Source organism: Giraffa tippelskirchi, chromosome 1 (assembly GCF_054371585.1).
Source record: "Giraffa tippelskirchi isolate mGirTip1 chromosome 1, T2T-mGirTip1v1.2.pri, whole genome shotgun sequence".
NCBI lineage: Eukaryota > Metazoa > Chordata > Mammalia > Artiodactyla > Giraffidae > Giraffa > Giraffa tippelskirchi.
Window position 1 is genome coordinate 221158518 of NC_137275.1, and position 22976 is coordinate 221181493.

General features: G+C 41.6%; 2 protein-coding genes across 12 annotated transcripts in view; one reads left to right on the forward strand and one right to left on the reverse strand.

The window, feature by feature from the left end:
- LOC145540833 (uncharacterized) overlaps positions 1-22976 on the reverse strand; it is a 355745-nt gene that overhangs the window by 40506 nt on the left and 292263 nt on the right. The window lies entirely within an intron of this gene.
- On the forward strand, positions 5896-16552 carry TLR4 (toll like receptor 4). Of its 11 annotated transcripts, none has more exons than XM_081575877.1 (5): positions 5896-6105; positions 10042-10456; positions 10720-10886; positions 12812-13020; positions 13626-16552. In XM_081575877.1, the coding sequence occupies exons 4-5, from the start codon at positions 12986-12988 to the stop codon at positions 15889-15891; spliced, it is 2301 nt and encodes a 766-aa protein (XP_081432003.1). In that variant the 5' UTR covers positions 5896-6105; positions 10042-10456; positions 10720-10886; positions 12812-12985; the 3' UTR covers positions 15892-16552. The 11 variants fall into 11 exon arrangements, with proteins under 11 accessions (XP_081432003.1, XP_081431980.1, XP_081432025.1 ...); XM_081575854.1 differs by having other exon boundaries at positions 10341-10456; XM_081575899.1 differs by having other exon boundaries at positions 10380-10456.

The window sequence follows — 22976 nt, forward strand, 5'->3', positions numbered from 1 at the left end:
GTAAGAGAATCCAATTACTCAGTATGGAAAGATGACAAATTCTCTAAAATGCCAGCTGCATATTAAAAACAAATTCAAATATACTGTTCATTTAATTCATTTATTAATTACTTGTTGAATATATACTCATGCACTGAATATATATGAACACTGGACAAAACCTCTACCCTCATGGAGCTTACAGAACTACTGATAGAGGCAGACAATACAGAGATAAAAAATTCAATGTAATTTTTAAATAGCATAGGAAATGCCATAGACGTTTCAAGCTGAGGCGGAGAAGGGACTATTTAGGCTATTTTCCTTGACAGCCCCCATGAGGCGCCTTCACTCACCCCTGACAGGAGGGATGTTTGGGAGGAAAATACTGAGAGGTACACTTACACTATTCAGAAGTATTTAATGTGATGCTCCAGCGCTAGAGTCAAGAATTGGGTCGCTGGGTGCCAGGAGAATATGCTTCATGCTTCTGCTTAAGAGCAGCATTTTCCATACTACAGACCACAGAATCATGCCTCCAAGGCACACTAATGGGTACAGGACTGGTAATGGGCGTCCAAGGGTAAAAGGGAGTCACCATGGGCCAAAAAGGTTAGTAGGAGACACTGAGTACTCTATTTTTGCTTGAAGATGCAAAATACCCATTAGTCTAGTCCATCCTCTAAGGAAAACTTAAGAAACAAATCTCTTTAATCTCTGTCTAACCATTTGTTTTCTTTATTTACTTGAACAAAGCCTGTGTTTGTGTGTGTCGCTGTTTTTTCTTTTTTGTCTTCTTATTGAAAAACTGCTCCTTATTGAATATAAGATATCACTGATTGTTAGATGTACCATTACCTTATTTGCCACCAGGAAAGAAAAAAAATGTTCCGCCAATAATCATTGCAATATATTGTGAATTATGAGGTATATTAGGATTTGAGGGGTGTTAACATGTGAGACCTAGACCTGTTGGGTGGAGTCAAATTTGGTACTTAGCCTTGCCAAACTACGAGGAGCTTTCTTTTCTGAGCCGGGCTATGTTGTGATTGTCTACTCACGTTACTTTGTTGTAATCATCGTGAAATGGATTTTACAGGAAACTAAAGTTGTGGCACAGATAACACCCTGATCAATAGAGATTTGTGTTCCCTTTCCACAGGAAAGAACATAACTGGTGCTGTGGAGCAGGACCACAGGTGACTGTGTGTGTGCACGCGCGCACGCATGTATGTAGTTGGGGGTACACCAACATGCTTGAGGTTGAGGCAATATGCAACCTTAGAATACTACTGACATGGCATGAGATAATTTTACTTTCATTTTCATTTACTTTCAATCATGTTTTGATTTGGGGATAAAGGATGGGTTGGAAAAGTTGAAATTTTGGAAGAAGTATATCTGGACCCTTGGAGACCCTTGAAGACTACACTGCAATACCCTAGGCCAAGAGATGTGTTCAATGGCCATGCTAATAGAAATGAAGACTGATGTTTTAGAATTATTTTACAGATAAATCCTCTAGGACTTGGTAGAATATTTTGTTTCAAAATGTTACTTTGACTATTATGCAGGTGTTGTGAGACAGATCAGGAGACAACTGCCATTGAAAAGATAGCTTGTTACTCACATTTTCCAAGAGGAGGGGGCAGGAGACACTCTGCAGAGCCACATGGGGAAGCACCAAGTCTCTCAGGAGGCAGAAAGGGCGAGGGGAAGGCACGGCAATGGCCTTAACTGTGGCTTCCATGGGAGAGGTAAGAAAAGGCAGGGTAAGCAGGCTTAGGATCGGCTAGTTTGAGTAAGTTCAGCACACTCTTGCATATCAGGGCTTTCTCTAGTTGTCTGGGTGTCTAGGGTACCCAGCCCTGTGATGATTAAGGCAGAAAAACACTGCCTTCTAGAGTATAAAAGCCAGAGAGAGGAAGAGTTTCAGAGTATGGGCTCTGGTTTGGTTAGTTTGCATATGAAAGTTATGCTCCACGGAAAATCATTTGGTATCTCTAAGAACTGACTAGTCAGCAAGGCCCCCGATGCGAGAGCATCAAGAATCCAGAAAATACAAAAATATAGTTAATACACACTTAGTGAGAGAAATGAGGAAGTAAAAAATATTTTCATCTTGGATGACTATGGAATGAAAATGTTGTTAACTTTTGAGCGAACTAAAATTTATTGAGCACATATTCTGTGCCCAGTATTGCTTTAAAATCGTGTGTGTGTGTGTGTGTGTGTGTGGTTAGTTGTGTCTGACTCTCTGCAATCCTTTGGACTGTAGCCCAACAGGTTCTTCTCTTCATGGGAATCTTTAGGCAAGAATACTGGAAAGAGTTTCCATTTTCTACTTCAGGGGATCTTCCCAACCCAGTGACAGAGCCCCCATCTCCTGCATCTCCTGCGTTGTAGGCAGATTCGTTACTGGCTGAGCCGTTGGGGAAGCTTTATTAATCCATAAAGTGACATTCTGACAGGGGCGCTATTTTTACCTTAATTTTACAGCAGTGATGTTGAAGAAGTCTGCAAGAGTTTGTGCTCAGTCCCCTATGACATGCTCCCTCAAGGCTTGATTTTAGATGGATTTGAGGTGCTTTGGTGATATCTTGGGTAGAACTATTAGTATGTAGGATACAATAATAGTAATTTGCTGTTGTTGTTCAATCTCTAAGTCACGTCTGACTCTTTGCAACCCCATGGACTGCAGCACACCAGGCTCCCCTGTCCTTCACTATCTTCTGGAGGTTGCCAAGATTCATGTCCATTGGGTCCGTGATGCTATCTAATTATCTCATCTTCTGCCCCCCCCTTCTCCTTTTGCCCTCAATCATTCCCAGCATCGGGGACTTTTCCAATGAGTTAGCTCTGTGCATCAGGTGGCCAAAGTATCGGAGCTTCAGCTTCAGCACCAGTCCTTCCAATGATTATTCAGGACTGATTTCCTTTAAGATTGACTGGCTTGATCTCCTTGCTGTCCAAGGGACTCACAATAGTCTTCTCCAGCACCACAATTCAAAACACCAACTTTTTGACACTCAGCCTTCTTTATGGTCCAACTCTCATATTCATACATGACTACTGGAAAAACCATAGCTTTGATTATATGAACCTTTGTCAATAAAGTGATGTCTCTGCTTCTTAATACACTGTCTAGATTTGTCACAGCTTTCCTTTCAAGGAGCAAACATTTTTAAATTTCATGGCTGCAGTGATTTTGGAGCCCAAAAAAATAAAATCTGATACTGCTTCCAATTTTCCCCCTTCTATTTGCCATAAAGAGACGGGACCAGATGCCATAATTTTAGTTTTTTAAATGTTGAGCTTCAAGGCAGATTTTTCAACTCTCCTCTTTCACCCTCATCAAGAGGCTGTTTAGTTCCTCTTTACTTTCTGCCATTAGAGTGGTATCATATGCATATAAACTACATTTTTGTTTAACAGAAACTTACACTGCACTTCCTATACTCTAGACACTGTCCTCCAAGCTTTACAAATTCTACTTTATTTAATCCCATAACAGCACTTCAAGGTACATATTATTATCCTTATTTTATTCATATTTTTAATCACTTTAATAGTTATCAATTTATGGAATGTCCTGATGAACCATGCACTAGACTAGGCATTTCCTGTAAACTAATTTAATTCCATCATGTAAGACAAATGTAATTATTTCCAGTTCTAAAAAAATCTAATGCTTAGCGGCTTCCATTTTTTGGACTATCACAAGGCCTTCCTTTTATGAATTTCATAAATGTGAGCTTCTGTTGTGAATTATTATCCCATTTTACAGACTGGAAATTAAGTCTCATTAGTTTAAGTGACTTGACCAATGATGCTACATGGCCACAGATCACCCTAGAGTAGATTTGAATTTTGGTATATTTATTTGATTCTTCAACCCAACCCACCTTATTTAATCCTATAAGAATACTTTGAGGTACCTATTATTATCCTCACTTTATTCATATTTTTTGAGCTTCCCTTGTGGCTCAGCTGGTAAAGAATTCGCCTGAAATGCAGGAGACCTGGGTTTGACTCCTGGGTTGAGAAGATCCCCTGGAGAAGAGAACAGCTACCCACGCCAGTATTCTGGCCTGGAGAATTCCATGGACTGTATAGTCCATGGGGTTGCAAAGAGTTGGACATGACTGAGTGACTTTCACTTCACTTATTCATATTTTTAATCACCTTAATAGTTAATACTCACCTTACTACAGCTTTATTTTCAATGTTTCATAAATTTGGGTTTTTTCAAAGATTTCACAAAATTGCACAGTGCCTGGGCTGAATTTTATGCCCTGTCAGAATTCAAAGATTGGAATTTTTATCTCAGCACCTCAGAATGTGACTATATTTTGAGATTGGGGCTTTTTCTGTGTATTTATTTTTCACTGCATTGGGTCTTGGTTGCACAAGTAGGATTTCTCTAGTTGTGGTGAAGCCGGGGCTTCTCTGTAGTCGCGGTGGCTTCTCTCCCTGCGGAGCACAAGCTTCAGGGCATGTGAGCTGCAGCAGTTGCAGCTCGTGGGCTTAGCTACCCCATGGCATGTGGAATCTTCCTGGAGCAGGGATTGAACCTGTGTCCCCTGCACTGTCAGGCAAATTCTTAACAAGTGGACCACCAGGAAAGCCCGAGGTTGAGTTTTTAAAATGATAATTAAGGTAAAATGAGGTCATGGTCCCATCACTTCACAGCAAATACATGGGGGAACAATGGAAATAGTGAGAGACTTTATTTTGGGGGCTCCCAAATCACTGTAGATGGTGACTGCAGCCATGAAATTAAAAGATGCTTGCTCCTTGGAAGAAAAACTATGACCAACCTAGACAGCATATTAAAAAGTACAGACATTACTTTGCCAACAAAGGTCCATCTAGTCAAAGCTATGGTTTTTCCAGTAGTTATGTATGGATGTGAGAGTTGGACTATAAAGAAAGCTGATTGCCGAAGAATTGATGCTTTTGAACTGTGGTGTTGAAGAAGACTCTTGAGAGTCCCTTGGACAGCAAGGAGATCCAACCAGTCCTCCTAAAGGAAATCAGTCCTGAATATTCATTGGAAGGACTGATGCTGAAGCTGAAACTCCAATACTTTGGCTACCTGATATGAAGAACTGACTCATTGGAACAGACCCTGATGCTGGGAAAGATTGAAGGCGGGAGGAGAAGGGGACGACAGAGGATGAGATGGTTGGATGGCATCATTGACTAGATGGACATGAGTTTGAACAAACTCCAGGAGCTGGTGATGGACAGGGAAGCCTGGCGTGCTGCAGTCCACAGGGTTGCAAAAGGTCGGACACGATTAAGCAACTGAACTGAACTGAGATCATGAGGTTATAGATTAGGGTGGCTCTAACCCATTATGACTTGTGTGCTTATAAGAAGAGGAAATTAAGACCCAGCACACACAGAGAGAAGATGACATGAAGGCACAGGGAGAAGACAGCCGTCTACAAGCCAAGGAGAGAGCCTGAAAAGAAATCAAGCCTGCTGATCTCTTGAGCTCAGATGTCTAGCCTCCAGAACTTCGTGAGAAAATGAATGTCTGTTTAAGTCACCTAGTCCATGGTATTTTGTTATGGCTGACCTAGGAAATGAACATTTAACAGTAAGTTTCCACTACAAAACAAAAGCAGAAATCCACAGTCCTAGGTAGTTAGTCACACAGGCTGTTTGACCAGTCTGATTACTTTCCTAAATTTACTAACCCTGAGATCAGATGACTTCCTGGGATAAAAGCCAGCTTCCTCTTGTTGTTACTTCAGCCCTTGGTCTGCAGAGGTTTTCTTCTTCTTCTTCTAACTTCCTCTCCGGGGGCAGAGGAGATAAATATTAGAGAAACAAAAGTCCAGAATGCTAAGGCTGCCACTCTCACTTCCTCTCCTCCCGTGACCCAGCCCTGCTTTGAATAGCGGCAGTGCCCTGGGGCACCAAGCAGGGGAGAGCAGTGCAGTGCCTCGGAGGCTGCCCTGGCCGGCACATACAGAGGGTCATGCTTTCACAGAGCCACTTCTGGTCACAGAAAATGCCAGGATGATGGCTCGTGCCCGCCTGGCTGCGGCTCTGATCCCAGCCATGGCCATCCTCTCCTGTCTGAGATCCGAGAGCTGGGACCCTTGTGTACAGGTATGTGGTTGGAGTCAGTCGGCTTTCCTGAGCTTGGCCTTGCTTCTGAAAAACTGTTCTCTGCTCAGTTTCCCTGTGTTGGGGCCTGGTTAGGTTCATTTGAAAACAGATATCAAATTACTTTAAAGTAAGAAACCACAGGAATGAAATGATTCATGGTTACAGGGCATTAACAGGCAGCCCAGGGCATTTTGCCCCACTTAGGAATTACATAGGAACTTTAGGCCAGACAGACCTGCTTAGAATCAGTATTGCTCCACATCTGGGCTATGTGACTTTGAAGGAGTCATTAAACCTCTCTGAGACTAGTTTTTACATCAATAAAAGAACCAGAGACTTTAATAGAAAGTTGTAAGAAGCCTGCTTCCTGTCCTTTCCGCTGGTGGTTTGTACATTGTTTCCAGCTGTTGCTTTGCCCCTTTCAGTATCAGGAAGATTTTTTTTTTTTTTTTTTGTCTCTTAATAGAAAGAACTTTCTATGTAGATTTCAGGTTTCTAAATCTAGTCTAGTTCTGTCCAAAAAATGAAAAGAAAAAGAGAGACAGAGAGATAAAGACAGAGACAGAGTAATAGAGAAGAAAAAGAGACAGGGAAAGATGCGAAATATCAGCTAACGCAATGCTTTCTTTGTGAAACACCAGCCAACTGGTTTGTAATCTCATTCATAAAGGGTCTCCTGTCTTTTCCCCTGCATGGACTTTACTATTGCTTTGGAAGACCACGGCAGCAGCAAACAGCCACAGAAATGTCCTGGGATTTAGGGTGTGGCAGAAACTCAAGAAAAGCATAACCAGTCAGGGTCCTGACATTGAGGACATGGGTGCAATCGTGTACTTCAATGTGTAACAAAGACAAACTTGTTCTCCCAAGTCCTCTGTCCCCGCCATTCCCTGCCCACACCCGGCTCATTGTCCTCCTCTCTGTGTCTCTCCTGCTGTTTATAGATCCTCCAATTATGGTCATCCCAGGATAAAATCGCAGCTTCCCTGGCTCCTCCCCTTTCCCATGCCCCAGATGCTCTCCCTTTCCAAAACTTTTCCCCTGTGTCCATCACCTCAGTGCCACCCTAGCGCAGATCCTCAGTTCCCCTGGCCTTGACGCTTGGACAGTGACAGTCTCCTGACCCCATTGCCTGCTTCCTTTAATCTAATCTGCTCATAGTCATCTGCTATTTATTTATTGTTGTTGTTGTTTTTTGAGATTCAACTCTAAAATATTACTGTCCTTAAAAGCTTTTAATAATTCTCCATCACTGTCAGGGAACTTTTCCTACCATGAGGCCCTCTGCACTCACGATTTCCTCTAGCTAGAATGCTTTTCCCCCTAGATCAGTGCTATTCAATGGGTCACATGAAGTTATTTAAATTTAAATAATACTTTAACTAAATTCAACTAAATTTTTATTCAACCAAATTAATGTAATTTTAACTAACTAAATTTAAAACTATGTTTTAAACTATGTTCTAGTAGCCACATTAAAAAAAATTAAAACAAGTAGGTGAATTTAATTTTAGTAAGATTTTTATTTAACTGTTTATTAAAAATACTATTTCAAAATGTAATATATACTACACTATTAACAAGATATTTTACGTTTTTTCTTCAGTACTAAGTCCTTGAGTTTTAGCATATATTATAGTATTTCTTTTACATTTATTATATTAAACTATCCACATTTCTCATACTCAATAGCTGTGTGTGGCTTGTGGTTACCAAATTGGACAGTACAGCCCTAGATATGTTCATAGATTAATCCCTCACTTTATTCAAATTTCTGCTTAAATGTTACCTCCTCTGGGAAGCCTTCCTTGATTGCCTCTTATAAAGCTTCCCACTCCCTATATTTGCCTTTAATGTCCTATGCTACTTTATTTTTATTAGTTTAAAATATATTTATTTGTTTATTTGGCTGCACTGGGTCTTAGTTGCGGCATTCAGGATTTTTTTAGTTGTGGCTTGCAAACTTTTAGTTGCGGTACATGGGATCTAGTTCTCTGACCAGGGGTTGAATCCAGGCCCCTTGCATTGGGAACACAATGTCCAGCCACTGGACCACCAGGGAAGTCCTGCTGCTTTACTCTTTTTTTTTTTACAGCACATCACTGTGTGTGTGTATATATATACATGTGTATGTGTGTGTGAGTGTGTGTGTGTGTGTGTGTGTGTTCAGTTATGTCCAACTCTTTGCAACCTCATAGACTAGTCCACCAGTCTCTGTCTATGGGATTTTCCAGGCAAGAATATTGGAGGGGCTTGCCATTTCCTTCTCCAGCGGATCTCTCCCACCCAGAGATCGAACCTGGATCTCCTGCAGTGCAGGTGGTTTCTTTACCAACTGAGCCACCAGGGACGCCCATACATATGCATATATAAGATACATACAGTGTGTGAATACATATATTTATTGTTCATTATTTGTCTCTATGTTGTAATGGTATTTGTAAAAGGGCAAGATCATTGCTGGTTTTACTTATCACTATGACCCAGTGCCTAGCGCATGTGGTTGCTCAATTTGTACATGTTAAATGACTTAAAAGTATTGCCACAGGACAAAGTATAGGGCCCTCCGGACCTGGCTCTGGCTTCCCATCTGGTTTAGGTCTCACATTCCTGCTACACTCCGTCTAACCTGAGCTAGCTTTCCACCTCTCTGCACTCACACTCTTCCCTCCTTCCTCCTCTTTCCACATATCCAAATCTCACTTATCCTTCCAGATCTGCCTTGAACTTTTCTCTTTCTTGGAAGCCTGCTATACAATCTATAGTCTCGGAATCCAGGATTGATATCTACCTTTTCTGAACCAAAGGGAACATTTTCCAAGCCTGGTTTAAGACCCTTTTCAGGAATGAGTTGTGCTCCTACCATAACCCTTACTCTAGATGGGGAGCTAATTGAAGTCTGGAGCCATATCACATTGGTCTTTGTGGTAGCCACAGCACTTAAAAGCAAATGCCTTCAGTTGGATTTGAATAAACCTCCATGGAATCAGTTATCCACTCATTTGTCTCAACAAATATTTATTGAGCATTAACCATTTTCTGGGCATCAATCTGAGTGCTGGAGACATAACAGAGAGCTAGATTCTCAAAGCTTACAATCTAGAGAGGGAAACAGTACCTATGGAACAATCACACAGAAGGCAGCATGTTAGATAGTGATGTCTCCCGTGAAGGAGAATGAAAGAGGGTAAGGGATGACCCGGGCCCATTCTCTGTTAGACAGTATGGGCTGTGAGGATGCTATGAGGAATAACATTTCAGGATCAAGTGAATAAAGTAAAGAGCTGCACTTTGGCCTGTGAGACTTTGCACATATTACTTCATCTTGCTGAATTCTTATTCTTTAAAAGGTTTATTTGAAGATTAAATTCAAGTATGTAACATACAAGACATAAGCCTCATATAGTGGAGAATTAATAATAGCCAATAATAATACACGTTAACAATGTATTGATCATTTACACTGTAATAGGCTTTGAGATGATCTCTTTAAAAACCTTATCTCATTAATCCCTTTAACAGATTGTATTGGTTTTAAACTGAAAACCAAAATTAGCTGGCTTAAGCAAAGAATTTTGTTGAAGAATCAGAGAATAAGGAAACTAAATGGGAAGCTGGAGAACAAGGCTTACAAAGAATTTGGGAAAATGTGATAGATATCAGCTTAGGAACCAAGGCAGTATCAAGTGCTAGGTTCCACCACTGGAGTCTGTGCACTTCAAATATTTGTCCTCATTTCTATCTCATCTGCTCAAAGGTTAGTGATCCAAGTGAAAGTGAAAGTGAAATTTGTTCAGTTGTGTCTGACTCTTTGTGACCCCATGGATTATATAGTCCATGGAATTCTCCAGGCCAGAAGACTGGAGTGGGTAGCCTTTCCCTTCTCCAGGGGATCTTCCTAATCCAGGGATCGAACCCAGGTCTCCCGCATTGCAGGTGGATTCTTTACCAGCTGAGCCACAAGGGAGGCCCAAGAATACTGGAGTGGGTAGCCTGTCCCTTCTCCAGTGGACCTTCCTGACCCAGGAATTGAACTGGGGTTTCCTGCATGGCAGGTGGATTCTTTACCAACTGAGCTATGAGTGATCCAAGGGAAAGAAAAAAATTGGCAAAAAATGGGCTATGACCCAGAAAGTGCTGAAGACTTGACTGGAAGTCTCTTTAAGCTTGTATACAATGAGAGATATATTTAGGAAAACAATAGCAACAACACAATGCCTTCCTGCAAATCACAGGGAAGAGCTAGGGTGACATCTAGAGCTTTTGGACTCTAGTGCTTCAGATCTTCACCACGAGACTCCATTGCTTCTCGCTGAATGGTGCCATTGAGAGAGTAGAAGTTAAACATCAGGTAGGTGCTTTTCCCTTCCTAATCTAGAGTAAGACCTTTTATAAGAATGAAGTGAATGGATAAATGAAAGGATGAGTGGATGGATGAACGGATGATCAAGTGATGGATGACTGCATGGATGGATGGATGGTTGAAAGAAGGTTGACTGGTCTCTGTGCTTGTCTCAGTAGCCTCCAAGGCTATAGTCTAGGAGAGGAAAGTTGCTGGGAAGTCTGCTAAGGTGCATGCAGGAAGACACTGCATCTAATATCTAATCATTTCAGGTGGTTCCTAACATTAGTTACCAATGCATGGAGCTGAATCTCTACAAAATCCCCGACAACATCCCCATATCAACCAAGATGCTGGACCTGAGCTTTAACTACCTGAGACATTTAGGCAGCCATAACTTCTCCAGCTTCCCAGAACTGCAAGTGCTGGATTTATCCAGGTAATGCATGAGTTCTACCACTGCACAAGGAGAAATGTTCATGGTATTGCCATTTCATTCTCAAGTCAGAAAGCCTGATTCATGAGGTCTCATTTTCATTCACTTAATTATTCACTCGACAGACATCTTACCTGTTACATAACTTTGGGCAAGCTATCTCCCTTCTCCAGGTCTCAGCTTTTTTATTTGTGAAAGCAGTTGGATGAGACAGTTTCTAAGGAAAATTCTATCTCTGTTTTTCTCTTAAGTCAGGGGAGTAAATTGACTTGAAACTCTTTCATCAGCAAATATTTATTGACTAGTTGCTGCTATATGTTGTTCACTCTGCTAGGAAACAAGAATGTTGATATATAACACACAACCTTAGCTACTAAGGAGGGCATATCCACTTAAAATAATTAATATATTAAACCTGAGCATGGTGCTGGGCACATAGTAGGCATTCAATACATGTTACTTGATTCTGATTTTGGATTTTGAACCTAAGATAAAGATAGTAATATATAAGAGTAGGTGATAAGTTATTTGAAAACTAGAGGCAATACATTGTGCTGTACAGAAAACAGGCCTTCTATGCAGAGAGCCACTGGACTTCCCTGGTGGCTCAGTGGGTAAAGAATCCACCTGCAATGCAGGAGACCTGGGTTCAATCCCTTGGTTGGGAATATCTCCTGTGGGGGCAGGGCATGGCAACCCACTCCAGTATTCTTGCCTGGAGAATCCCCATGGACAGAGGAGCCTGGTGGGCCATAATCCATGGGGTCGCAAAGAGTTGGACACAACTGAGTGAGTAACACACACACGCAGTGAGTAGTTAAGACAGAGTTCTTGAATGGAGTTGGATTCAGATAATGTCTAGAATATTGAAAGTGAGGTACAGGATAGGGAATTAGGAAGATGCAAGTAAGCCAAAGACAAAGATGCATGATCAAAGGAAAACATCTGCTGTAAGAATGAACACTGACTAGTATTTTCTTTTCTGATACAACAAAGTGTATCATTCATTAGAACAGGTGAGGTTATTATCACCATTTTGGGGAGAAATGAATCCTAGTCCTAAAATATTTTCATCATTAGGGATCTTATTTAGAAAAGTAATGCATAATGGACTATAATCTCTATAAGAGTTTGTGAAAAGTAGAGAAACATATATGACATTTTATTATAGAAACTCTTAATGAAAGATACGAGGATAGTAGATATTTCTGTAGAAGAGTGATTATCTGATGTTTTATACTCTAACTTGGATATTGATAGACTACAACAAAGGTGGGAATCAAGCATTTTGAAGGCAGTGACATGGAGCCCTATGGAGGTCAGAAGACTTTAGCTGAGTCCTCCTCCAACATTTACTACCATGTGGCCGGAGGCTTGTCACTACATCTGACCTGAGTCTCAGTTTCATATCTGTGAAACATAAATGATGAATCTTACACCACAGGATTAACTGTGATACTGAGAGTAACATGTTATATATATCAAAAACCTTGCAAAGCAGACTTTATAAGTATAAAATACTATTATAGCATTCCATTAGTTTCTAAGTTTCAGTTTTCTGAGCAAGAATTTTGTCAAGAACTGTACCGAATTAAGGTAGCCAGGCCAATATTCTTCTTTAAAGAAAAATGGTTCCTCATCAGCATCCCTTAAAATTGATCTTCGACCCACCATGTACCCAAGGAACTGCCCTCAGAAGCTTTAAGTATGTTCCTAGAGAGAGGCTAGTTCCTTGTCCTGGTTAGTTGGGAGGAGATGCTAGATTAGGATAAGGACAGATTATGGTGCAATAAACGCTCTGCCTTTTCACCTCACTTCATTCACAGTGTCTTCATGTACAATCAATAACTCGACTTACCTTCGATGGATGCTTTTGTGCTAGACCAGCCCTATGGAAATCTACTGATACTTTTTTTTTTTCTTTGTAGATGAGCAAGCAGAGGCTTGGAGAGTTTAAGTATATATTCACATGGCTTGTTGACAGCAGGCCAGAGATTCATATTTACATCTCCTGCTTCCAAGTTGTACGTTCTCTTCATCTCCACACTCTGCTTCTCTAAAGTGATGCTGTTATTTAGTCGCTAAGTCATGTGCCAGGTTTTATGACTCCATGGACTGCCAGGCTCCTCCATCCAAGGCAAGAATACTGGAGTGGTTTGCTATTTCCTTCTCCAGAGGCTCTTTCCTTCTCCAGGGGCTCTTTCTGACCCAGGGATCAAACCCAGGTCTCCTGCATTGGCAGACACATTCTTTACCTCTGAGCCCCCTTATAATATGGGGAATTCTTCTTGAACAATAAGGATATCTATGACATGTAGGTATAATTTCTATATCTTTGAAATTGGCGGTCATTTATCATGCCTAACAATTAACAGCTATCTACCTCATCTTACCAATTGGATATATAATCACAATTATGTTTCAGGAAATGGCTAGAGTTGATCTGAGGTTCAGTCTGCAGGTGCCCCAATCATTTATCTTTAACTGATTTTCCTCTGTTGGGTGGACCGCCTCTGCTTAGCATGTATGCCTAGTGTGATAAAAAAGACTGTCATGGTGGCTAGTGTAACAGTACCAAATTTGTGGGACTTCTTTGTTTCATCTGCCTTGCTGGATATTTTTGCTTATGTACCATTATATAGCATTGTTATATCTGTTATATCTAGATGACTGGGTTGATATTTCATTCTGTTTTTTTATTCAGCAGAAATATTATATAATCTGTATCTCTTTTTCTTGTAGATGTGAAATTAAGATTATTGAAGATGACACATTTCAGGGCCTAAATCACCTCTCCACCTTGATACTGACGGGAAACCCTATCCAGAGTTTAGCCTGGGGAGCCTTTTCTGGGCTATCAAGTTTACAGAAGCTGGTGGCTGTGGAGACAAACCTAGTATCTCTAAATGACTTCCCCATTGGACATCTCAAAACCTTGAAAGAGCTTAATGTGGCTCACAATTTTATCCATTCCTTCAAGTTACCTGAATATTTTTCTAACCTGCCCAACCTGGAGCAGTTGGATCTTTCTAACAACAAAATCCAAAATATTTATTATGAAGATGTGAAAGTTCTACATCAAATGCCCCTACTCAACCTCTCTTTAGATTTGTCCCTGAACCCTTTAGACTTTATTGAACCAGGTACCTTTAAAGAAATTAAGCTCAATGGATTGACTTTGCGAAGTAATTTTAACAGTTCAGATGTCATGAAAACTTGTATTCAAGGTCTGGCTGGCTTAAAAATCAACCGGCTAGTTTTGGGAGAATTTAAAAATGAAAGGAGGTTGGAAAGATTTGGCAGATCTTTCCTGGAGGGACTGTGCAACCTGACCATTGAACAATTCCGGATAGCGTACTTGGACAAATTCTCAGCGGACGATACAGACTTATTTAATTGTTTGGCAAATGTTTCTGTGATTTCTCTGTTGAGTATATCTTTAGAAAGTATGCAAGCCCTTCTTAAAGATTTTAGATGGCAACACTTAGAAGTGATTAACTGTGGCTTTGAAAAGCTTCCTGCACTGGAGCTCAGTTCTCTTAAAAAGTTTGTTTTCATAGACAACAAAGGTATAAGCAGTTTTACTGAGTTTCAGCTACCAAGCCTTCAGTATCTAGATCTCAAAAGAAATCACTTGAGTTTCAAGGGTTGCTGTTCTCACAGTGATTTTGGGACAACCAAACTAAAGCATTTAGATCTGAGCTTCAACGATGTCATTACCTTAAGTTCAAACTTCGTGGGCTTAGAGCAACTAGAACATCTGGATTTTCAGCATTCCACTCTGAAACAGATCAATGCTTTTTCAGCATTCCTATCACTCAGAAACCTCCGTTACCTTGATATATCTTATACCAACACCCGGATTGTCTTCCATGGCGTCTTTACTGGCTTAGTCAGTCTGCAAACCTTGAAAATGGCAGGCAGTTCTTTTCAGAACAACTTGCTCCCTGACATCTTCACAGAGCTGGGTAACTTAACTGTCTTGGACCTCTCTAAGTGTCAACTGGAACAGGTATCCCAGACGGCATTTCACTCCCTCCTTAGCCTTCAGGTGCTGAATATGAGTTACAACAAACTCTTGTCATTGGATACACTTCTTTATAAACCACTCCACTCGCTCCAGATCCTAGACTGCAGTTTCAACCGTATCATGGCCTCTAAGGGGCAAGAACTACAGAATTTGCCAAGGAACCTCACTTGGTTAAATCTTACTCAGAATGAAATTGCTTGTGTTTGTGAACACCAGAGTTTCCTGCAGTGGGTCAAGGACCAGAGGCAGCTCTTGGTGGGAGCTGAGCAAATGATGTGTGCAGAGCCTTTAGATATGCAGGACCAGCCAGTGCTTAGTTTCAGGAACACCACTTGTCAGATGAGCAGGACGATCATTAGTGTGTCGGTTGTCACTGTACTCCTGGTATCTGTGGTAGGAGTCCTGGTCTATAAGTTCTATTTCCACCTGATGCTTCTTGCTGGCTGCAAAAAGTATGGCAGAGGTGAAAGCACCTATGATGCCTTTGTAATCTACTCGAGCCAGGATGAAGACTGGGTGCGGAATGAACTGGTAAAGAACTTGGAGGAGGGGGTGCCCCCCTTTCAGCTCTGCCTTCACTACAGGGACTTTATTCCTGGGGTGGCCATCGCCGCCAATATCATCCAGGAAGGTTTCCACAAAAGCCGTAAGGTTATTGTCGTGGTGTCCCAGCACTTCATCCAGAGCCGATGGTGTATCTTCGAGTATGAGATTGCCCAGACCTGGCAGTTTCTGAGCAGCCGTGCTGGCATCATCTTCATCGTCCTGCAGAAGCTGGAGAAGTCTCTGCTTCGGCAGCAGGTGGAACTCTATCGCCTTCTGAGCAGGAACACCTACCTGGAGTGGGAGGACAGTGTCCTGGGGCGGCACGTCTTCTGGAGAAGACTCAGAAAAGCCTTGCTGGCTGGTAAACCCCGGAGTCCAGAAGGAACAGCAGATGCAGAAACGAACCCGCAGGAAGCGACAACCTCCACCTGAGGGGGAGAATCCCCTGATGTGCTCCTTGCCCAGCTGGATGCAGGGCGTGTTCCGTTAACAAGTACTAAATGCCCCCATGTACAAGCATTGTGCTAAAGGCTGGTGATTCAGGGTACACGAGACCTGTAGGACTGCCAACCTCACGGAGCTTAAAATGTAGAGGGAATAAATACTATGCTAAAATACAGAACTTCCTGGGAGATGTTTCAACCAACTCAGCTAAGGAGTTCAGGGCAGGGGAAGTCAACTAAACTCTTACCCCATCAAACTGAATTAGAGCTAACAAACTGGGCCTCAGTGAGAGTAAGAAAGGACAGACTTCTTCTCCTGAGTCTTTCGAGTGGAAACTGCCTCAGGTTATATGTTTTAGCCATGTTAAAATAACGTGTTTTTGGTCATTTCGATTGATCTAGGTCTTGGCTCACTTTTCCTTTTCCTATGGAATACAGTTTAAATTCTACTTTCTGACCCAGAAGGCTCCTGATTCAGATTCCCCTCCACTTTACGTCAATTCACAAACGTTCTGGTTATCCCTCAGCATGTTCTATTTATTAACTATTCGTTCCTGATATATTTTTGTCTTTATAAATCCAGTTCTCATTTTCCACGTCTTCTCTATCAACCCATACTATAAATAAAACTGCTAGAGACATGCTGGACATATCCATATTTAACTACTATCTTTTCAGAAAATAATACAATCTATCACTTTGTCACTTGATGTCATTCTGAAGTTATTACCTAGTAAGTTATGACTGTCCTGAAGGTAGTATCAAAATAATTTGGTTGAAAGTGGCACTTATTGTAATAGAGGGAAATAGGTTCAACTTCCTGGCCTCATAATGAGAAATTCAGGTTAGAGGCAGGGTAAGAGGTGGGATGACCTTAGGAGGTCAGTTTTTCTCAATGACCCCAGAAACATGTGGGCTGATAGAGCTGGGGTGACCACATAATGGGAATTGCAGCAAAATTTTTCTTATGTAGCAAGTGAGTTTTATTTGATAGACCATTGAATTTTTCAAGATACTGTGAAATGGTTTGAGGTGGGAAGCCTGCCTTGCTCTTTCCTGTTGGTTGTCACTTCATGACCACATTTAGGAAAAAGCAGATGTCATTTTTGAGAAAATAATGTCCCTGAGGTTACTGTGGGTCATGCTAAAGTGAATTCTTAGAAAAGCACACTCATCCAGCTTCGTCAGAATGGTGCAAAGAAAGGGCAAAGAGATGTGCTATGTGTTCCCATCACGTTTGTGTGATCATATCTGCATGGAGGAAAGTGTGATCACACTGCAAGGGGAGCGTTTGTATTGATGCAGACTCCTCAGCTGTTTGACTTAGGTCCTCACTCTGGTGTTGGCATGTGGTTTCTTATATACAAATGTCTGTGTTAGATTTTAGATATGCTTGAAGGCATGGTTTTTATGTGTGTCTAGGCTATATGTAAGTGTGTATGTTCATATTTAAGTGTGCATTTTGTACCTGTGTGTTACTTCAAGCGCACACATGACTCCAAGGGGGAAAATCAAAACCCGGTTGGAATATTTCCTGCATACAAGGCTGTCACTGGCCTTATTCCCACTATTCCCCTCTCCCTACTTTGAACTGTGAAAACTGCAGGTGAGGTAGACAAGAAAGGAAAGAAATGATATGACAGAAACATAAGGGAAAGAAAGAGGAAATTTAGGCTTAGGACAGGTTCTTTGCAGCCATTTAAATTCTCTGGATTAAAGAGAGATGAAGGGTGGAATAGAAAGAAAAGAAAAATTAATACTAATGTCTCAAATTTGTATAATATCCTATATCTTAGAATATATTTACACAATTATAACCACATTTGAGTTTCTTATGATGCAAGTGGGGTAGCAGATAAAGAAGTAGTTTCACCATCTTACTGGTGTAAAACCAGAAGTTCAAGGAAGTAAATTTATTAGGCCACAGAGTAAAGTAGCAGAGCCTGAACTGGGCTTTCAGCCGACACTGGGCAGCTTACTTTCCACTGCTTCATGCTTTAAGCTCACAAAACAGGAAGTGAAACTCCCGAACTTCTCTTTGTGGTTGACAGTAGTTAAGGGTTTTTCACTGAAACCATGAATCATTAGGTAAATACATAAAATACATATGCATACATACATTATATATATATACTGAGTGATTTATTTATAACACCTTTCTTTCCATAAAGGTCACGAAGGAGAATTAAAAAAGAAAAAAAACTATGAGTGGACAAGTGTAGTTAGTTTGAGCTAGAAAATCTTGATGAAGAACAAAAGAGGGAAAAAAAGATACGTAGAGTAAACTTTAGCCGGTGGTTTCCTGCCCTGACTCCAGAGAGACTGCCTCTGCTGTTTTGGATAGCGTAGCTTTGGAGAAAGCCAAAACTCACAGTCACCGCTCACCTTCTGAACCTTAGATTTACTTCCCTGAGAGTCTAGTTAATTCAAATATAAAAAGAGGGTAGATTATTACTTTGCAAAACTCTTATATTAAAAATAGTACAAAGAGCACTTTCTAGGGGTGTAACCCTCCAGGGGGCTTCTTAGGTGGCTCAGTGGTAAAGGAACTGCCTGACAATGCAGGAGACGTGCGTTTAATCTCTGGGTTGGGAAGATCCCCCGGAGAAGGAAACGGCAACCCACTCCAGTATTCTCGCCTGGAAAATCCCATGGACAGAGGAGCTTGTGGGTCTCCAGTCTGTGGGGCTGCAAGAGAGTCAGGCATGACTTAGTAATTAGACAAGAATGGTCCTCTGGGACTTTATGAAGAGGCCACAGGGAGAAACACTGAGTGCTCTTCTCAGTTACACCATTTTACCAGTTGCTGCTTTCCCAACCTGTGAGACCACAGGGGGACTGGAAGTGTAACTAGGCAGCTTTCCTCTGTCTCAGCCTCCACCCATAGGGTTCTCAGAACCCCAGCTTCCTTCTGGACTCTATACCCTCTCTAGACATCACCAGCAGGTTCTGGGGTGGTAGTGGTTGGGGGAAGTCCTCCAGGAACTCACAGGAGCCCTTGGAAGAATGACTGGGATAAACAGCGTATCTCCTATCTTTTGCTTCCCTAGCTAGCCCTGAGCTCAATGGCAGTCACATAACAGACATACTATACTTCTTACTTGAAGAACTGATGAATGAGCAAAGGATCATCTCTGCAGCAGATGATGGCCTCTGTTCTTCCCAATCAAGGCTGCCCGGTCCCAGAACCCAGGTCTCTGTTGCCCATGCAGTCTCTGGGGCTCCAGAATTCTACCCACTCCCCCGCATGGATGATCTCACTCACCTCCTCCGGTTCCTTAACTCCAAATATTCCAAAAGACTTTGCAGAATGGGAGTTGAGAACTTCTCTAATAATAATTATTCTTTGTGGCTATTTTTAAGCCCTATTTTATTGTTTTATCTATGACATCACATTTTAGGTCCCTACTAGTCTGTCCCTACTATGTCTATTAGATAGGCACTAATAATATCAGCATTGTTACCCATTAGGAAATGAAGGCTCTGTAACTAACTCAAGCCCTACAGGTAGAAAATGGCAGAGCTTGGATTTAAACACAACAGACCTCTCAGTCTATTCTTCTTAGGACACCTCTGTGTTCAGGTGGGACTTTCCAGGAACCTGCTGGTGATTTCCAAGAAAGTAATAGAGTCCAGAAGGAGACTTGGGTTCTGACAATCCCACGGATGGAGACCAAGTAAGAAAGAAACTCCCTAATTAGAATTAGCTCATCTGTGGTTCCACTGGTTGGCCAGGGCTCAGCACCAGAATCCAGATATGATGGTTAAACCAAAGGGTGTGCAGTGGGCTGAAAAATGAGCTGTGTGAGAGACACGAGGCAGTACTTGAAATCAACCACTTCCTCCAACCACGATGGACTAAGCCCTTCCCACTTCAGCTATCTTTTCTGATGGAATAAATTCGTATCCATGAGGCTCCCATGTAAATAAGTCTTTTCAAATGGCCTTCCAGATAGGTGCAACTGCTTCTGTATTTATAACACTTCCACACCAACTTGTATTCAGAGAACCTCTCTGCCACAAGGTTTTGAATAAGGCTATTCCCTTCTGTCCCTTCATTAAATGGCAGGGATGTGTCACTGGAAATCAATGCAATAAGGAGATTGAGCTGATACAGTCTGAGCACATCAACTTTAGCAATGCAGCCTAGCACAGGATTTCAGTTGGACTGTCAGGAGGAGGAGGAGCAACAAAGCATACCCTTTGGACTAACTTTCCCACTGGCACCCCAAGTCTCACTTCTTCTAGGTTGTTTAATGAGAGGCCCAAATAACTGATAATTGGGACTTAGAAATTTCAGCCTAGTAACTAGTATGTCAATAATCTATTTTGCTAAATGAAGTATACAGACGCTATGAAAATCATGAGTGGCTAGAAAATTTGGTTTCATTTTCTCCCAAGGGAATATTCTAGCTATTGGTGCTAAACATGGGGGGGGGAACAGGTTTAAAAAAAAAAACTGTTTGGACTTCTTTATGTGGCTACTAGTCTAACAGATGCATACAGATGGGTGTGAATCCTGGTCCTGCCGCACCTTTATGATAGTATTTTGGACGAGTTCCTTAAACTCTCTAATTTCTTTCACTTTGTCTCCTTGAATAGGAAGGGTAAACCTCTCTGATACTCTAGGACGACTACAGAGATAAAATAGAGAGGGGAAGGGAGATGGGGCATAGCTCTAAATTTACCTGCTTGAAGGGGCTATCTTAAGAATGAGAAAGAGGTCTTTCCTGGCGGTCCAGTTGTTAAGAATCCATCTGCTAATTCGGGGACGTGGGTTCGATCCCTGGTCTAGGCAGATTCCACATGCCGGGGGGCAACTAAGCCCGTGTGACACAACTACTGGGCCCACAGGCCCCCCAGCCATGAGCCACAACAAGAGGAGCCACCACAATGAGAAACCCGTGCACCAGAACGAGAGAGCGCTCCCATTCGCTGCAACAAGAGAAAGCCTGCGGGCGGCAGCTTAGACCTGGCCTCACTAAAAATAAATAAATACATAAATAAAAATTTTCTAAAGTGATAAAGATTCCAAGCCTGGCATGAAGCTGACTTAGAAACCTGGAATCTTGAAAGTCTCTAGGAGGCTCATACTCATAGTCAAACTCAGGGATTCGACCCTCAGGGAGGGAGAATGGAAAGAGATGGCAGGGTCATCATTCTGAAAAACACACTGAATTATCAGATACCACTGCTAGGATTTAAAAAGAGGCAAAAGCCAGACCCTGTTCATCTGTAATGGAGCAGCCTCCTGATTCAGTGGATGGTGAACTTCCTGGGAGAGTAGAAACCAAGATCTGGCCCGGGCTCTTCATTTACTTGTGTGATTCTGAGCAATTCATCCAAGTGTCTGAAAGCTCAGATTTCCGTACATAAAACGGGGGTGACACTATCTTCTTGGCAGACTTCACTGGGCTATTATGACAATGCTAATAAAGATAACAGTAGTTACCTTCAACTGAGCAATTATTTTGTGCAAGGGCCTTTTATATACTATCTCATTTACTTTGTCATATCAATGAATTAGAAAGATACTAATTATTTCCAACTGACAGATGAGGAGACTGACACTTCATTCTATAAAGCACCCAAGGTCACCTGTTAATGAAGGGCAGCTCTGAGGTGAGGACCTAAGACTACTTCACTCCATCACCAGTACTCTATTCAACATCGTCCTATGCCAAGTACACCCTCCTCCCACAAAAGTGCATAAAACCTCCTATCTCATCATCATCAATTTGATTACTATTGACCAAAAAGGATTATTACTATCGTCACTCATCCATATGACTACAGCCATAGGACCCTGTCAAAAAGTAAATTAAAGACACACATGATGCGTCTTGGGCTACAGGATGCCTGGATGCTGGGAGCCTGAGGCCGCCTGTGCTGGGACCACAGAAGGGAGAGAGGCTCTACCCTTCTCTTCCAATAAAGCTATTGGACTGATTTTTAAAATAAAAAGGATACACATAATGACAGATTTTTAAAAATGGACTAATCAGGTCCACCAGACCATGCCTTTCCTGTAAACAACCTATTTAGGTTGCTGCATCATTTTTCTAGTCAGTCTGACTTCCTGATGGAAATCATGGATCTGTGACTGAGCACAGAAGTTACGGGGAAATTCCCAAGCTAAAGGCCTTCCCGAGGGCTGGAATAAGATCACATGCTCTGGGTTCCTTTATGAACTCATGGAGGTTTTCAGCTCATAGTGAAGGATGTGGAATAAACAGCTGATCAAAAGGAACCAAATAATTATGTTGAGCATCATGTACTCACATCTGATTGCTTCCGCTACTCTGTGAGTTAGGCACCAGTTTCCTCACTGTGACAAAGAGGAAAGGCATGCCCAGAGAGGATGAGTAACTTGTCCAAGGTCACACAGCTTCTATGCATTAATCCCAATAATAACTAATATTTGAAAAGTTAAACTTTTGGTATATCCCTGGGACTGTTTCAGTCTGTGTATTAATTCACTTAACTGTTAAAATTAAATGGGCAAGTCCTAATAGTTTTGCGATTTTTCAGATGAAGAAACTGAGGTCCAAAGTGAATCATCTAGTGGGAAGGAGGAAAATAAGGATGTGAATCCAAGTTGGCCTGATTCCCAGGGCCGCATTCTTTCCATCAAGCAACAGCTATTCCACCAGGGTTATTCAGAGGGCTGATTGGAAAATAATTTAGACAAGGTCAGTACCTCCCACGCCATCTAGAAATTGTAAGTTTATAAGGCAGTGTCAGCTACTCTCCTTGATTTCTACAGAAATAGATATGATACCTCCTGGTGACAGTGCTAAGTGACAATTCTGAGTGTAAATGTGCTTTTGGCACAAATTGTCCTGTCCTAATAGTCTTGATTATAATTATAAAATAATGGGTTTCTGAAAGGCTGCAAGCAGTTCTGGGAATGGCAATAAGGGTTTAAAAACGACATGTTGTTTATGCGAGAAGTGTTTTGTTGAAAATTAAACCCATGTTTAGGAGAAAGGCTGGTGATGTATGCTCTTAAGAAACTATCTTGCTATGTAATTAAATCAAAACCAGTCAGTCGCCAATTTGAAGTCTTGTCTC

Coding starts and splice junctions, on each gene's coding strand:
- TLR4 (XM_081575824.1), top strand. CDS start 6,013: ATGATGGCTCGTGCCCGCCTGGCTGCGGCTCTGATCCCAGCCATGGCC. Junction 6,106..10,719: donor GCTGGGACCCTTGTGTACAG/GTATGTGGTTGG, acceptor TAATCATTTCAG/GTGGTTCCTAACATTAGTTA. Junction 10,887..13,625: donor CAAGTGCTGGATTTATCCAG/GTAATGCATGAG, acceptor TTTTTCTTGTAG/ATGTGAAATTAAGATTATTG.